The sequence below is a fragment of the Moschus berezovskii genome, chromosome 5 (genome assembly GCF_049115385.1).
Source record: "Moschus berezovskii isolate FMDL1 chromosome 5, NW_MosBer_1.0, whole genome shotgun sequence".
Taxonomy (NCBI): Eukaryota; Metazoa; Chordata; class Mammalia; order Artiodactyla; family Moschidae; genus Moschus; species Moschus berezovskii.
The window spans coordinates 44,588,000-44,606,265 of record NC_142464.1 but is presented as its reverse complement, the minus strand read 5'-3'; the positions used below and the strand labels follow the sequence as shown (position 1 = coordinate 44,606,265).

The 18,266-nt window shown below is 42.0% G+C and overlaps 1 protein-coding gene across 2 annotated transcripts in view; it reads left to right on the top strand.

Moving 5' to 3' along the window:
* Positions 1-18,266, top strand: part of PKD2 (polycystin 2, transient receptor potential cation channel) — a 59,763-nt gene that overhangs the window by 24,168 nt on the left and 17,329 nt on the right. For both annotated transcript variants that reach the window (XM_088836247.1, XM_055434270.2), the window contains exons 3-7: positions 5,736-5,869; positions 7,898-8,148; positions 12,057-12,281; positions 15,253-15,481; positions 17,853-18,020. In XM_088836247.1, the coding sequence (XP_088692373.1) occupies positions 5,736-5,869; positions 7,898-8,148; positions 12,057-12,281; positions 15,253-15,481; positions 17,853-18,020 (1,007 nt within the window). The remainder of the gene's footprint in view (positions 1-5,735; positions 5,870-7,897; positions 8,149-12,056; positions 12,282-15,252; positions 15,482-17,852; positions 18,021-18,266) is intronic.

Here is an 18,266-nt window from a genome sequence, read left to right as displayed (position 1 = left end):
GACGTGGGGTATCTCCTCATGGCCGATCCAGCAAAGGGCAGCGCCTGCTCCTGACCTTGGACATTGGGGGGGGTGCGGGGTTCTCTGGTACTTTAACCACATCAAACTACTTACAAGTCTCAAAAGGGTTTGGACTGTGCTGTCCCCTTCCTGTCGGTCTGTTTAGTTCCTCTTCATCCTTCAGGATCGGCTTGAGAGCCAGATCTCTGGAGAAGCGTGTATCAACCAGCCCCCAGCCCCCAAGTGTGTGCCCCTCAGGCTGGATTGTCAGACTAGTTCACACACCCCTCCCTCAGTGCCAGGAGGCAGCAAGGCAGCGGGAAGGTGCATCTCGGAGATGGTACAGCAGTGCTTCCACTCACTGTGGGTGACTTTGCCCATGTTCATTTCCTCTCGCATTCATTAGTACTTCTTTTCCTTCACTGCCTGCTAAGTCGCTTCAGTCGTGTCTGACACTTTGCAGCCCCATGGACTGTAGCCCACTAGGCTCCTTTGTCCATGGGATTCTTCAGGCAAGAATACTGGAGCGAGTTACCATGTCCTACTCTTGGGGATCTTCCCAACCCAGAGATCAAACCCACATTTCTTACGTCTCCTGCATTGGCAGGCAGACTCTTTACCACTAGTGCCACCTGCGAAGCCCCTTTCCTTCACTAATACAGAGCTTTTCCTAATATGACAACTGAAACTGTGCAAGCCTAAACTTTCTTTGATTTCTGTGTAGTACTTTGCATGTGTAAGCACTTTTTGGTTTGTAGAGACCCTTCAAATATCTGTTGCTATTTAACTTCCACCACATCCCTGTGAGGATACCGTCCAACCAGAGCTGGCAGAGAAGTCACGTTTCCTGTTCATCGTGATGGCATTCCTCCCTCTGTGGTAGATGATCTGGAATACTGGGACTGAGTCACATTGGTCCTACTGCCTTTACGTCTGGTATATTTATATTTGTGTGACAGTTTTTTGTTTCCTCTTAGGCTGGCCCAAGAATTATTAAGAGAAAACATTTTAATTTCTACACGGTTGGATTTTATCTGTATCTTTGTTCATCCTTTAAAAACATATTTCTGCATTTGTGGTTTTAAAATTATTATTTGGTTGGTTTTGGGAGGTCTCTTTGATGGGGGTTGTTTATTTTAGAGGTTTTTGTTTGCTTTGGGTTTTTTGGCTTTAAACAACAAAAATACTCTGGAGGATAGAAGTCTGAAATCAAGGTGCCTGCAGAACCATGCTCCCTCTGAAACCTTCTAGGAGTTTTCCTTGCCCTTTCCTCGCTTACGGTGGATTGCCTGCAGTTTCTGGTGTCCCTGATGTATAGCTGTATCATTCCAGTCCTCCATCTTCACAGGTCTTCTCCCTGGGTCCCTCTTTGTTCACATGGCCATCTCCTTATAAGGACACCTGCCTGGTGGATCTTTAAGTTTAAGGATCTGCAGGTGTTTTCTTTGTGGCCTAGAATATTCTTAAATGTTCCATGGAGATTCAAAAAAGAACATGAGTGATCTCCTTTGACACAGTATTAAGTTTGATATATATACATTAGGAATTCTCCAGGCAAAAATGCTGGAGTGGGTAGCCGTTCCCTTTTCCAGGGGATCTGCCCAACCCAGGGATCAAACCCAGGTCTCCTACATTGCAGGCGGATTCTGTACTGTCTGAGCTCCAGGGAAGCCCATACATTAGGTCATCTATTCTATTAAAACCCCTACTATCCCTTGATCATTTTTATCTTTTTTTCCCTCTGTCAAAGTTTGCGAGAAATTTAAGTTTCCAACTACTATTGTGGTTTTGGCAATTCCCTTCTATGTATCTTGATATTGTATCTTATGTATTTTGATATTGTTATTCAGTACATAAAAGTTCACTGTAGTTAAATTATTGTCTAAAGTATCAATTATCAACATAAAATAATCTTTCACTTTAACTCAGTACTCACTTTTATAATCTCCTTATCAGATTACTGTACCACTTAACACCTTTTGTATATATAATGTATATTTTCTCACTCCTTAATTTTTTAATTCATTTTGAATGGGTCTGATAAAAACTCTAAAGGAATATTTTAAAATTTTAATTCATATTTAAGACTTTGTCATCTAGTAAATTTAACCTCTTCACATTTCATGCTTTTGTCCAGTATTTCTGCCCATCTTATTTTTTCTCTCTTTTTATGCTTTCCTGTTACTTTTCATTTTCTTTTCTTGTTGTTACACTGGAAATTTTCTCTTTGCTTTTTATTCCATTGATTTGGAATTTATACAGTACAATCCCCTCTATATAGTTTTTAGTATTTGAGCCAATATTGTTTCAACCATATTAAGAATAAAATGGTATTTATAGCCTATTTTGAAATGCAGCCATGTTTTAAGAGAGCTTCAGTTAGTTTACATACTGATTATTTGGTGATACTGTGATAGTATTTTTTATTCTGGCTTATTTCTTAGAAAATCGATTGCGAGTTAAGGAATAAATGGCAGAAAAAGATGTATGCACATGGGGTATATATGTGTTCTTTACCTTATATTTTAAAATATTTTTCTCTCTTTTCTGAGCTTCATTTATGGTTGTTTCATTCTGTAACTTTTTTTCTTTACAATTCAGTTCACTTAAAGAGCATATGTTACCTTCTAAGTGGGCTTTCCCTGTCAGAGACTGAAAGGAGAAATGATGTAACAGTCTTACATTTCTGTTATATTTAACAGTATGCAAAATGTGTGTTAACGTGCGTTATTCCAGGTAGACTACACAAAAAGCCCTAGTGTTGTTAGTATTGTTAGTATTCCTAATTTCTAGATAATAAAACTCTAGCTCAGTAAAGTTTAATACTTGTCCAAGATCCCAAGATACTGAAACCCACAATTAAGAACATAGAGACTGACTTAAGGGTGAAGCAAATCTGAAAGTCAAACCCAAATCATTCTAACTCCAAATCCTAAATGTCTTTTAGCTACAGCCTAGGTAGACTTGGAGAAGGAAATGGCAACCCACTCCAGTGTTCTTGCCTGGAGAATCCCAGGGACAGGGGAGCCTAGTGGGCTGCTGTCTATGGGGTCGCACAGGTTCAGACATGACTGAAGCGACTTAGCAGCAGCAGCAGCAGGTAGACTTATGGTGAAGCTGACCCCTGGAGTGTGTGGAACTGTCACTTGAAGATATCCCTTGGACCAGCCCACTGCCTGGCACAAGGGAGGGGCTGAGTTCCTGTTTGCTGATTCAGTGTGTTAGAATCATCATCCCCTTCAATGCTAGGTGGACTTGTGCCTCTGGATGTCCAGCAGGTGGCGCTGCGTAGCCAAGAGGCTGTATCACTTCCCTTTAGTGAAGCTATTAGATTCCATACAGGTCCTGAGAATTTCAAAAGCAGTCTATTAAAAATAGAGGCCAATAAAGGAGATATATTTAAAAATCAATGCCTAAAATATATACATATCCATATATGTATATATATATATATGATATTTATAAATAAAAGCATTTAAATAGTTTGTCATAATTCTTTTTCAACAACCAAAAACCCACAGGTAAAAAATTTAAGCATGATCCACATTAACCAGCCAGTCCAAAGCAAATTGTGATTTCAAGTCAACTGAAAAAAAGTCAGTTTAATAATTGTTTAGTTGACTTTGGGGAGTCTTCACACCTCCTCTTGAGTGTGGTATCTGCTTTGGATCTGAAGGCCTTTGTAGAGTACATTGTACTTTGTTCACCCCTGTGTGGGGGCTGGTAGGCAGCACGCCCCTTGGGAACACCATGAGCTCCTCTTCTTGAGGACAGAGATCACATGTTGCTCATCTTCATGTTCAACATCTCATCCCATCAACGTGAGTGGATTAAAAGTCCAAACCTGTAACCCTGGTCCAGTGTGGTTTTAAGAGGTGGCAAGACATGTAACACTGAAAGTGGAGTATTCTTGTCCTAATTAACGGGTCATAGGATGACATGGAGGGGGACTAAGGGAAGGGACTGGAAGATGTCCCTACCCTTCTGGATATAGCACACGAGCAATATGGTTGTGTGTGTTTATTGCTCCACTGACTACTCGAGTTGGACTTGCAGACTCATTCATGTTTGGATCACTATTATCCACTCCTCTTTTAATTCTCTGGTATGCTTGGGTGGGAAAGGGGACTAGGTGAGGGAAAGGTTTTACTAAATACCATTTAAACCCCAAATCACTTACTATGAGGTTTTAAAATGCATTTTATGCTATCCTGAAGATTATTACAGAATCAACTAAGTATTCATCACTTTCTGAGTGTTGAGAACTGTGGTCAAAAGATGTATAAAACCTCTGTGATCAAAAGAAACATAAGAAAGGAGTATTTCCTTCTTCTTGAAGTATATAGGCATGCTTAGGTATTATAGCGTATTATACCTATAGTCATTAGAGTTCAGCGCAAGACAGCACTCATTAAAGTGTTGAGATTTTTAATAATTTGTTGTAGCGGTTTGGTTAGGGAGGAAGAGCCACCATTACTAGACTCTTAAGTGTCAACCATTGTACTAGATAAAGATAACTTATTATCTCCATCTTATAGAAGAGGAAACTGAGGCTTAGAAAGTTTAAGCTACTTGTACAGGTCACAAGCAACTTGTACAGGTCACAGACCTGATTTGAACAGATCAAATTCAAATCCTAATCTCCTGTGACCTACTCAGACTATGTATGATCTCCCCACCTTTCTCCAAGACCATTCAGAATGGGCTGGTAAGATCGGCAAGTCTTCATGGCAGGGCTGTGGCTTGAGTTTAGAGTGTGCCATACAAGATCTGGTGGGTGGGTGGGAGGCAGATACATCTGTGTTAGTCAGCATCCCAGAAGGAAAGAGATGGGAGATGCAAGTAGTAAAGAAAGTTTAACAGAGGGGCTGTTTACAGAGGTATGGCAAGGTTACAAGAGTCAGCAAGGGGACATGAGGTGCTGGGAAGGATTCCCACCTCCAGGCCTGAAGGGACAGGAGAGGGAATGGCATGGCGTGAGGCCAGTGTGACTGGAGAAGAGATGCCCGCAGCAGCTGTGGCCACAGTTAGAGGGTCCTGACAAACTTCATCCAGGTAGTGAGGGAGAGGCCGGAGGGGGAAACCCGACTCCTGGGCCGTCAGATCTCCTGTCCTGCCTCCTGTTGACTCAGTGCAGGGGAACCCAGTGGTGTGGTCTGTAGGGGTCAGCCATGAGGCGCAGAGAAGAGCAGAGAAGAGAATTAAACTGAGAATAAAGTGAGAATGGCCTGCCCATCCCGTTGTGGAGAGAGTGAGCAGCAGCCCACAGCAGAATGAGAAGCTCCAGGTGGCCTCTGCTGGGGGCATCAGACTCACTGGTGTGGAGAGTGTTCGGGAGGTGGTGGGAAGTGAAGTTGAGGGCACGTTGGAAGTCTCAAGCATCTAGATCTGAGACACCTGATCTTAATCTGATATTCAGTAGTAAGCCAATTCTGTTTCACATAAGCCAATGTTAATTTATTTCTTTTATTTATTTATTTTTTAAAATTTTTGAACAGCTTTTTATTTATTTGCCATCTGCAAATCCTTTTCAGTAGCATGTATATCCACGTCCTTTTCTTCTCTTTAATATTTATTTAAATTTATTTCTTTTATAAGCCAGAGAACTGGGGAGGAACCCTGGAAGAATGATTAAGGCAAGGAAGGCAGGATGGCTATCTGCGTATCCACTGGGATGGTGTGAGCAAGTGTGCCGGGTCCTTTGCACAGTTCATTTGGTTTGTTCTGTCTTCCAGTGACCTATGGGATGATGAGCTCCAGTGTGTACTACTACACCCGGATCATGTCACAACTCTTCCTGGACACCCCAGTGTCCAAAATGGAGAAAACTAACTTTAAAACTCTTTCTTCGATGGAAGACTTCTGGAAGGTATTTTCAAATGACCTCTTTATCATTGAAAATTGTTCATTTGGCTTCATAAATTCAATTCAGTAGTGTCTACAGATCCTGCTCTGCACTTAACACTGGGTGAGAGGCTATAAGTTATGGTGAGTTGTCAGCACTTCTGTTGAGAACCTTGCATGTACCTTGTCTCATACCTTACCTTATTTAACCCCCATTGTAACCTAGTAAGGTAAGTACAAAAATCATGTCCCAGATTGTAAATGAAGAAACTAACGTGCAGAGTGCTATCTGTGGCTAAGAAGTAAGAGAATGGACTTCTCTCCAGCGTGACAGAGGCTTCCTCACCCTCGGTCGTCATTCGTTCACCCATTCATGCTGCGGTAAATATCTGTCGAGTGCTGGCATGTCAGACCCATGAGGGCAGAGTTTGATTGTTTTGTCCTGTTTTACTTCTATTTTTGTCTCTTTTGTTGATGGTGGCATGTACCCCAGAACAGGGATTCATGGGCCTAGTACAAGGCAGGCACATTCTTTCAAAGATCTCTAATGTAAAATTCAACCCAGCCCCTCCCCAAATTGTCACAAATTCCAACATTAACATTAGAGGACGAGATCGGGGGTGTTCAGGGTGGTATGGCCATACCCTGTATACGAGACAGCAAAAGAGACACAGATGTATAGAACAGTCTTTTGGACTCTGTGGGAGAGGGCGAGGGTGGGATGTTTTGGGAGAATGGCATTGAAACATGTATATTATCATATGTGAAACGAATCGCCAGTCCAGGTTTGATGCGTGATACAGGATGCTCAGGGCTGGTGCACTGGGATGAACTGGAGGGATGGTATGGGGAGGGAGGTGGGACGGGGGTTCAAGGTGGGGAACACATGTACACCCGGGGTGGATTCATGTCAATTTATGGCAAAACCAATACAATATTGTAAAGTAATTAGCCTCCAATTAAATAGATTTAAATTTAAAAAGAGGATAAGCAATAAGCGATATCATAGGAAGAATATTAAACTGATCTTGAAGACATATACAGAATCTAAGAATATGGGAAGGGAATTTGGAGAGAAAATGCTTGTTTCCTCCTGGGGAAATACTTTCTAACATTCTTCTTAAACTCTGGCGTCACAGCTGTTGATTTTAAAGATAGAGGAAATGGATCGCAAGAACCAGAGTACACTAAATAATGCCTAAAAATTCTTGGAATCAAAAACCACATATATAAATCTTCCCCATCTCAAGAAAGCAAAGCATTCCATCTCAGTTGACCATCTAATAAAGATAAGACACTGAGAAACAACTCAGTGTGACAAAAGTTGAGTTTGTCATCCCTGGAGGCAAACTAAGATGTCTCACATATACACAGTTCTGTGATGATGAATGCCAAACTCTTAAAAACAGAGAGGAGGAAGAAGGGGTGGGGGGTTAGAGAGTTCACAATATGACAGGAAACTCCAGACAGTTTAAAGATCCACCAGGTAGCAGACTGGTAATCAAAGCGATAGTCTTTTTTCTCTGCAGTGATAATGAACCATGATTACTGTGTGGGATGCTGTTTTAATAAGGAAAAGTGAAATTGATCATGGTTATAGATTTATGCAAATGGCACCACCACCCCACCCCCCAGCCTTTAGAATTAGGGTAAAAATCCAAGTTACTATTTATGAAGTGCCCACTCTGTGCCAGGTATAGCACCCACACAAAAGATAGCTATTACAGGGACTTTCCTGGCAGTCCAGTGGCTGGGACTCCACACTTCCACTGCAGGGTGCACAAGTCCGATCCCTGGTCGAGGAACTGAGATCCCACATGCCAAGTGATATGGCCAAAAAATAAAAAGATATTACACACACTCAAGTCCTCGCAACTAGCAATTAGGTGGAGCACGATTGGAGCAAGATCCAGTTCCTCTGACAGCAAAACCCACCCTTGTCACTCTACCCTGTTCATCGAGTTGTCAAACTATGGGTCACACAGGCATTCCAGGAAGAAACAAGGCAGCCTCTGAGCTTGGAGCTTTTCAAAAATGTTGCCTTTGCTTTCAGTTCACAGAAGGCGCCTTGTTGGATGGGCTCTACTGGAAGACGCAGCCCAGCAGCAGAACGGAAGCGGACAACCGAAGCTTCATCTACTATGAGAACCTCCTGTTAGGGGTACCACGTATACGGCAACTCAGAGTCAGAAATGGATCCTGTTCCATCCCCCTGGACTTGAGAGATGAGATTAAAGAGTGCTATGATGTCTACTCTGTCAGCAGTGAAGACCGGGCTCCATTCGGTCCTAGAAATGGAACTGCGTAAGTGTCTGTGGTTTGTGGACCTGGTCCTGGCTTCTCGTGGACATTCATTCCGTCATTTTCTGACCCCGTCACCAAGGAGAATATGCCTTTAATGCTTATATTTAAGGCTGTGGCCGAACTTTGGCTTCTCAAGTTTTCTCTACTTTTTACATGCTTCAGCTTTCACATATATATTTTTCAAAAGGCTTAATTATTGACCACATCCCCACAGACACAAAGCTAGCTGGGCCTTCGGAGGTTTCTTGTAAGATGCCTGGATCCTGTGTTTGCAGATCCAGTGCCATGGTTCACTAGGTTGTTACTAGGAAGTTCTTTTGATACAGAAATTCTTTTTTATTAGCTGTTGGAAATAAATTTGTGTTCAGCGTACAATTATTTAAAGTGTATAATAAGTTTTTGAGGCAATTTTTCTGTCTGGTTTAAAACCTGTCCTCAAATGTGTGTTTATGATTTTGAGTACATATCTACATTGTGTGTATTTGCTGGGATTTTTTAGTGCTCTTTGATAACCATACTTAAAACATCTTGTGTATCAAGGGAGGGCAGTCATTATTTCTAGAATTATTATAAAAAGTGAGAAGAGCTCTCAGGCTGTCCCAGGGTGGATCTCTTGGGTCATGGGCCCTGGGTAAGTCACTATGGTTAGAATTTTCTTCTAAGCTTTATCAAACTCTTTCAGTTTATCTCGATCCCTTTCTTGGGAACTAATTACACCAGAATCCATATTAGTTGACACACATGAGGGCAAACACCTATTTGATAGCCAGTTTCTTTGTCTGTCATCCAGGGCACACCCTCTTTAATGCCCCGGCCTGTAAGAAGCAAACGTATTACACATCAGGTTTAGACTAAAGGGACTGAATCCTCAAAATAATTTTTCCAGGTTGTGACAAATGATTTTGTTCTCTAATGCTCCATTTTCTAGTTCCGGCAAAGTATAAGCATGTGTTTAAACTGTGGCTCCTTATCTCATATTTATTTATTTATTTTTTCTTATCTCATATTTTATTTCATGTCTTGATATGAGAGATGTATGCAGCCTCAACTCCATGCCAGATGTTATTTAAAAAGTGAATTCATGCATTATCTCCTCTACTTTTCACAGAACAACTTTGAAATAGGTGTCATTTCCACTTTATAGATGAAGAGATGGAGGCTCACTTACCCAAAGCGTTCTGCTAGCAAATGGAACCATGCTAGGATTTAACCAGCTTGACTCCAAAGTCCATGTTTCTTCTGTGATACCACATTGCTTCTTCCATATTAATTATGTTACTCTGGTGGCTGCTTGTTGCCCTAAGCTTCCTGTCAGAATTCAAGCTTCTTGATGGCAGGGACTCTGTTCAACCAGTGTATTTCCAAAGCGTTGAACAGTACCTAGAACATCCAAAATGTTCAGTAAATACCTGTTGGATACACAATGAATCAGTGATTTTCCATACAGGGTGGGCTATGAAGGGGTCCTTCCTATGTGTATTTCTAAACCATCCCTGGTCCTGCCAGAATCTGAGTTATTCCCATTTCTCCTTCCCTTCATCACCATACTTCTTGAAAGAAGAGTCTTATCTGCTTCTTCCTTTTCATTACCACTGATTCACACCTTAACGCTTAAGCCTTTGCTTTTGACATCTCTCTTGGAAGCTACTAGTGGGTTTGTTCTATTTGCCGATCCACTGATCCATTACCCACCTAATCCTCATCACCCCTCTGCAGGATATGGTCTTGTTGATTTCTTGTTCTTTTGACTTTGGTGAATGATAGTGAAACTGAGTTTCTCTTAATTCTACAACCCCCTTCCTCTCTCTTATTTCCAGATTCTATATTCAGATTTCTATCTTTTCTTTCTTTATACTCTCTCCTTTGATATTCAGGTGGCTCCCATTCTCATCTCTGTTTGATGATTCATTGTTTCTTCAACAAATATACTGAGTGTTAACATGTGCCAGGTATGTTCCCAGTGAATTCTCCCTTTTCTAGAAATGCTCTTGGTGCTGGCTGGAGTGAAAAAGCAGCAGTAAATAAAACAGAAGCACACCCCTGTCTTGGCACTGCTAACATTCAAGTGATAGAAGATGAGTCTGCATGCTACCTGTAGCTCCCGTAATTCAAAATGTCCCAAACTGAACTCATCACTTTCTTGTTGGATCTGAACTCCCTCCTGTTCATGGCACCACCATCTTTGAATTGCCCAAAAAGAGACTCAAGTCATTTTTCAGAGGTCTCCTCTCACTTGCCCCAGCTTCCAAATCAGTGCCAGGTTCTGTTGGCAGTCGCTGCCGTGGCCCTGTGTCAGTTCTGCCTTTCCTCCCCCATCGCTGCTCTGGTTCAGGCCTCGTCGCCTCTCGTTCTTGTAGGGACAGCTGACTCAGCTGTGTTGGGGTCGGCGGAACCACCCCCAGGTTCAACAGGTTGCTCGAAGAGCGCCCTGGATTCAGCATATATTCACAGCTGAGGTTTATTACAATGAAAGGATATATGCAAAAGCAGAGAAAGGGACAGGCACATGGGGCAGAGTCTGGAGGAAACCAGGTGCAGTTTGCAAAGGTCCTTTCCCAGCAAAGTTGCGCCGGACATGCTTCCTTCCTCCAGTAACACACTGTGACAACTCAGAAGGAACGTTGTCTGTTCAAGATGCTCATCAGAGACTTGGTGCCTGCCCTATTTTACTGGGTGCTGGTCACATAGGCAGGCTCTGCCTGGCATGTCCTCAAATCCCAGACTCCCAGAAGGAAAGCAGGCATGCAGCATAAGCCGCCTTGTTTGTATAGAAGCCTGGGTACCTCAAGCCACTGTTTCTGGTCAGAGAAAGTTTTTTATCAGTGTAGGGAACTATTTATCACCTAAATTCCGTATACCAACTGCAGACCAACCTTGCAAGCAGGGCTTTTTAAGAAACAGTGGTCTAAGACCCGCTATGTTGACTCTTTTCTGCCCATGAATTCTCTGTTCCTCACCACTTCAGGCTTGTCCACAGCCACCAGAGTGACCCTGTTCTATGCCTCCTTCCCTTCAGTGACCCTGTGAGGCCTGCCCCTCACTACCTGACCACAGTCTATCTTTCAGCCTTCTCTTCTTCATCAGATAGGAGCCAAACCAAACTACTGGCCGATACCTTGTACTTCTTGGCTCTCCAGGCTCGGGCTTAAAAATACCATCCCCATTTCCCTGTGTAAGTCTGAATCCTGCTTACCTTCCACAGCCTGTGTTCAGCATGTTTTCTTCCCAAATCCTTCTCTGATTCACGTTTCTCTTCATCACTGAAGCTTCAAAGAAGACTAGCTTCCCTCAGATTGGTCCAAGCAGTCTCTCTATGCTGCTTCTTTGGTTCTTATTATCTGCTACCTTGTATTTTCCTGGTTTAATTACAACTTATAAATGTGGGAGAAAGGATCTTGGTCCATCTTTCTATCCGCATTAATGCCAAAGGATCATCTGCTTCCCGAGAGCCTCTGTAAATGTCTGGGATTAAATTCCCCGTGCTCTGTGGAGTCTCACTTACTTCGGTTGCTGCCAGTGGCACTTGATGAATTCGTACCTGTTTTGGCTGCTATTTTTGGGAGGCCTCATCTAGTCCCAAAGTTACCCTGGGAAGGCAACCATATCAGCTGAGGACTAATAGAATAGGACCTCTGAATACAGACAGTTCCGGGGTAGGTTTCTGACTTTACTGTAAAAAGATTTGAGACAGAGCTGACCTCACTAAGCCTCAGGGCCCTTATTCCTAGAAGGGGGATAATAGCTATATGAGAATTATGTAAGAAAACACAAAGTACCATGAAAAGCACATTACCCAGCTTGATGAGACTTGCATTTATTTTTTATTCTATCTTACCAGGAACCAGTTATCTCTGTAATTGCTCCAAGTGTTCCATTGATTTTACCTGTTTGTTTTGTTTTTTAATTAGTTGGATCTACACAAGTGAAAAAGACTTGAATGGGAGTAGCCACTGGGGAATGATTGCAACTTATAGTGGAGCTGGTTATTACCTGGATTTGTCAAGAACGAGAGAGGAAACAGCCGCTCAGGTTGCTAACCTCAAGAAAAATGTCTGGCTGGACCGAGGAACCAGGGCAATTTTTATTGACTTTTCAGTGTACAACGCCAACATTAACCTGTTCTGCGTGATCAGGTGTGTATGAAGGGCACTCGTTCCTTCCGCTTCTGTGTATTTGTAAACACATCCTAGTCTGGATTTTAAGCCAGAAAACCATTGCCTGCAGTTGTCAGCATGAGAGTGTCAAGGATCAGAACTGATAACAAGGAGGGATGAAAACCGAAAGCTTATTGGGATGAGGACATTTAGGGGAAAGGAGTTAGGTTCCCTGAATATTGCAAGTTAGGAAGAGCCTTAAGTATGGTCCAAGTTCATCCCAAAGCTGGAACTTTCTCAGATAAAGACTGTGTTTTGCTAGCATTTATCCTTTCCCATTTGAAGATGCTCTGTTACCAAGGAGCCCTGGCATCAAATCTTGTCTCATTTTCCTGAGTTTCCCACTCTCGTACGATGCCCCTGCTACCAGAACACAAACACAGTAGTCAGGGACTACACTGGGTTGAGCAGGATACCTAGGCACCTGCTCACACTTAAAAAGACTTACCAAAGACACATAAAGTTCCTTCTACTGATTCTGTGACGTCGCCATCATGACCACTCTGCTGATAGTGAGGAAACTAACAAAAGATCTCACTGGCTTGTTTGGGCCTCTCATTCATCCACTCATTCAACAAACCTTTATTAGACACTTAGTATATGCCAGGCACTGTTCAAGTCTTTTGGCATGCATCAGTGAACAGAATAAATTTCCCTGTGCGTGTAGAGCTCACATTCAATCAGGAGGAGATAATAAATGATGAACAATAAACAAAAGAAACAAATAGCATGTTAGAAGGTAGTGTGCTATAAAAAAGGCAGAACTCTGGAGATTCAGCACCCACCCACTGTAATCCTCCTGTGAGCATGGTGGCAACATCCAGACACTGCCAACATGAATTACTTGCACATACGTTTGTGTTGTCTGTGTTGTGTGGTCAATCGCTGAGTCGTGTCCGACTCTTGCGACCCCACCAGGCTCCTCTGCCCTTGGAATTTTCCAGGCAAGAATACTGGAGCAGGATGCCATTTCCTACTTCAGGGGATCTTCCCAACCCAGAGATTGACCCACATCTCTTGAGTCTCCTGCCTTAGGAGTCAGATTCTTTACCACTGAGCCATCTGGGAAGCCCCGCACATATGTTTACCCACCAAATAATAAGGGTAAATTGTTGTAGTAGCTTTATTTTTGAGACTAAACTCAAACCCTACATTATATAGCCAAGTGGATTTTCCCAGTCTTTATATCTAACAACTTTTATCACATTGTGATTTACATTAAATCAAGTAATAGATATTACTAGAAATGAATGAAAATTGGCTGCAATTATTATTGAACATCTCCTAATGATTCTAGTGAGAACAGAAAGAGGATAAACACAAGCAAGCAACTCTGATTGACATTTAAGGAAATAACATGTATAGAGAAGGTATAAATGAATATGTCTCACTTCCTCCCTATACTTCAAGAGTGAGTATTGTCAAGGCAGTTGCTTCATTTTTCTGCACTGTTGCCTCAGTATCTGGAGGGGTTGACCATGGGGAACCAGAACGGGCAGAGAGACATGACTCAGCACACAGCGGCCACTTCCTGCCCTTGCGAGTTTACACTGAGGCTGTCACAAGGCTCTTCATTTCAGTATCGCTCTCTGGTTTTTGGTTCTTACTCCTACTCTCTAGCACATCAAATAGGAAGGAAACAGGATAGTGACACTATGAAGGAAGGAATATGTTTCACGCTTCTTTGACCAATTCTAATTTGCTATAGTCCCTGCGTGTACTTGAGTGTTGCTCATGCTTGAGCCTTAGATACTCAGGTTCTAGAGGTCCTGTCCTGTCCATCCTGTAATGGGAGAGATAGTTATGCCTAATAGCTGACTGGAGGTCTTTTAAAAAGTCTTATTAAAGTTAAGGGTCTAGAGAGTCTATTTGTAGTGTGACAGGAAATTATACCATTAAGTGAATCATTTAACCTTCTCACTGTGACACCTGCAAAGGTGAATTTGGCAAGAAGCATCTTCATTTCAATTATGATAAAGCACTAAAGATCAGTGCCTTCAGTGTGAATGTAAAAACATTTGTTACTGTTTCAGACAATCAGACATTTACTAAGCACTAATTCACTATAAGTTTCTAGGAAGTTCCAATAGCAGAAAGGTTTTCCTAAGCAAATATTCAATGCTGATTCACCAAATGCATGAATGAGAAACTCGCTGCCTATCTTTGTCTGTATACAAAACAGACATCATACTTCTCAGCTGGGCCATAGGTGTTTTGAAAGATGACACAAACTTTTTATGTTCTTCACTGCCCAGTTGAATGACTTAGGTTTAATAGAAGTCTGAGAAAGGCTTGTTTGATTAATTTCTGCATTTAGAAAACAACTATACAGCATTCTGAGTAGTGTGAATACCAGAAAAGTAAATGGGAGACTGAAGAAAAATAATCTCTTTGGTCTGGGAGGATTTGGAAAGACAAGATTTGTTCTTCTTGTGACACACAATTCTACAAGGAGAGGGTTACTGGCTGTGATAAAAACATTTTGTCACTTGTTTGGAGTGACTTGTGGTGGTCATCCCAAACTAGGATGACTAGGGCTTCCCAGGTGATGCTAGTGATAAAAATCCCACCTGCTTATGCAGGAGATGCAAGAGTTGCAGGTTTGATCCCTGGGTTGGGAAGATCCCTTGGAGAAGGAAATGGCAACCCACACCAGTATTCTTGCCTGGAAAATCCCATGGACAAAGGAGCCTGGCGGGCTGCAGTCCATGGGGTTGCAAAGAGACACGATTGAGCGCACACACACAATTGGGGTGACTTGTGGTTACAGTTTTATAGCCTGGTGGGCTTCCGTCTATGGGGTCACACAGAGTCGGACACGACTGAAGTGACTTAGCAGCAGCAGCAGCAGCAGCAGCAGTGCAGGGAAAGAGTAGATGATGTTCTTCCCTGACTGCATCCCTGTGTTGTTATTGATGTTATTGTTTTAATTGTTCTTATTACAATGCAGGTTACTGATCGAATTCCCAGCAACAGGAGGCGTGATCCCATCTTGGCAATTTCAGCCTGTAAAGCTAATCCGCTATGTTACAACTTTTGATTTCTTCCTGGCAGCCTGTGAGATTATCTTTTGTTTCTTTATCCTTTACTATGTGGTGGAAGAGATATTGGAAATTCGCATTCACAAGCTACACTATTTCAGGAGTTTCTGGAATTGTCTGGATGTTGTGATCATCGTGGTAGGTTGGAGAACAACACCAAATCTCCTCTCTGTTATAGAAGCGTGTTAGAGTCTCTGCTGTCCTCACTGTTGTGGGTCTTTATCTTCCTAAAGGAGAATCTAAAGTTCTCCTCTGTGATAATAGATTCAGTGTTCCTAATTGTCTCATTTTGCATGAGTAACCCTTCTGCATATGAAGTGGAGAGGCATTTGCAATAGGCTGTCCTTTGGCCACACTAGTAATAAGAATAGCTTAGTAATTCATATTTGGCTTTGGCATGCCATGTGAGATGGGGGAGAGAAAACAATGTTGTGTTTATTCTGTTTTGGTAGTGGTGTAATAGGTACATTTGCAAAATCATATACATCATAGAATTTTAAATGTTTGGATAAAAATAAATACAAACAGAATTCTAACACTTTCTTATCACTTGCGTAGGAGTTTTAATATTTCTTTCTTGTTGATATCATGAAAGTTGAGGCTAGGTTTTTGGCTCAGAAGCCACAGAATTTTGCACGTATTTTCTTGGAAACTTGCTTCCCTATGCTATTGTTATTTTTTTTAACTCTTAGTACTGACAAGACAACAATTCAGACAGTGTGCTTTTATAAGTACAGGAAACAGTTACTGGAACCCTACTTCTCCTTTGAAACCTTTTCTGACCCTGTAGAAATAGGACATGCTTTCTCTGAAGCTTATATCAAAAAAAGAAATTTCTTCTGTAAATAGAGATGAGAATCTCAAAACTCGGAGTCACATAATGACCCAAACTCTCATAAATTCTCTTTCTTCTCTTTTCTCTCTCATTCTCTATTTTGAAGGAAGAGTCTCAAGGAAATTCAGTGTCTTTCTATGATGTGATATTGATGGGCTTCCCTAGTGACTCAGCTAATAAAGAATCCACCTGCATTGCGGGAGACCTGGGTTTGATCCCTGGGTTGGGAAGATCCCCTGGAGAAGGGAACGGCTACCCACTCCAGTATTCTGGCCTGGAGAATTCCATGGACTGTATAGTCCTTGGGGTCGCAAAGAGTCAGACATGACTAAGTGACTTTCACTTCACTTTACTTCCATATTTTTATAAACATTTTCCCTGGGCAGAGCTAAAACAAAGGGTACCTAGTGAGAGTTGGTAAAAGTTACTTTTAGATTCAGTCAGTCAGCCATTTTCATTCAGCTAAATCTATGCAGAAAACACTTATCAGTGTATTCCAAAAAGCTCGAAGGAAATATTCCTACCATCAGTGCAAAAAATACTAGGTTAATAAGACTGGGACTCCTTTACAGAGAAGAAAAGGAAGGTGGTGAGGTGGTCTTTTTCATCTGTGGTTGGCAGCCAGTCAGGTCTTGACTCTGATAATCACCAGGACAGCCATCCCAGCAGGGGCTGATGAAGCGGTCTGTGGCCATGAGAAGAGAAAGAGAATGAACAGCAAAGGTCACGGCACTTGCCACAGCCCAGCTGCCATGGATTCAGGATCTACAGGAGGGCCAGACGTTTATGGTTGACCCTTAGCACTTTCCACACATAACACGTTCATCTGGTGGTGATGGATGCAAGTAGGGCTCAGAATTCCTCCCAAACCTGGTTTTATAGCCCAGAACCAAAGCGGATATGAAGAGTTGTATGGTCGTGAGTTAAAGGACAGAAGCAGGCAAGGGGGACCCCTGGGCTACATCTTCCCACTGCAAGCCTTCTCAAGCCCTCTGTGCCCATCATTCCCACCATCTCAGACCAGGCTCCTTTCTTCTCACGAGCACTCCTTTTAATACGTCTCGACTCACCCTTCGCCTGTGTTGTGTGATGTCGGCCTCGTCGAAGGTTTTTGTACTATTTGTGTGTTTGTTTGCTCTTGAACCAGAGTGTAAGTTTCTCGAGGACAGGTTTGTACTTCTTACTTCCATTTGTTCCTCTTGATCCCTACCACAGTGCTGTATGTGCAGATATCTGTGTATTTGTTGAATAAAGGAAAGGATAGATGGCTAGAGAATGAGGAAATAGCACCACAAATGAAAACAGAGAGTGAAATGAGGCCTGAGAAAGCAGAAGAGTAAGGGATTTAAAAGAAGGTGGCCGAAAAAATAGAAGGCGTTCCTGTGTGATTTGTTTTGTAATAAAGTGACATCTCGGGTGTGTGCACACACACGTGCTCTCACTGAAATTCTGTTTCTGACTAAGGAAGTGCAAGCAGTGTATTGTTTCACTTTTTATGGCAGTGCTTAACACTTTCTCTCTGAGTGTGTGAGTGACTTTTATGAATGCCATTGGGTGAATAGAGTGGTGAGCCCTAGAACTAATACACTGGTGAAGGAAAATAGTCATTTTAAGGTGAGCTATAGATTTCTAGAACACTGTAATAAAATCTTTATTTAATCTTTTGTTTTCCAGCTATCAGTGGTTGCTATAGGAATTAACATATACGGAACATCAAATGTGGAAGTTCTGCTACAGTTTCTAGAAGATCAAAATACTTTCCCCAACTTTGAGAATCTGGCATACTGGCAAATACAGTTCAACAACATAGCTGCTGTCATAGTGTTTTTTGTCTGGATTAAGGTAATTTATAAATTTCACCTTCAGATTTTTAATATTTTTTCTTCTTTTTGTTAGTGTGAGTCACAGAAAATGTTGAAGGACCTGAATTTGCTTCTGTGGCCAAATTGAAGTAGCCAAAGCTGCTCCATGTATTATGACTAAAACAAACGAGCAGGACTCTCATGATCTTTTATCTCACTGTTGAATGAGGCTCTTGGTTGCTTGCACTCTTGCAAGAACTATCTTTGCAGGTTTTGTTTAATAAAT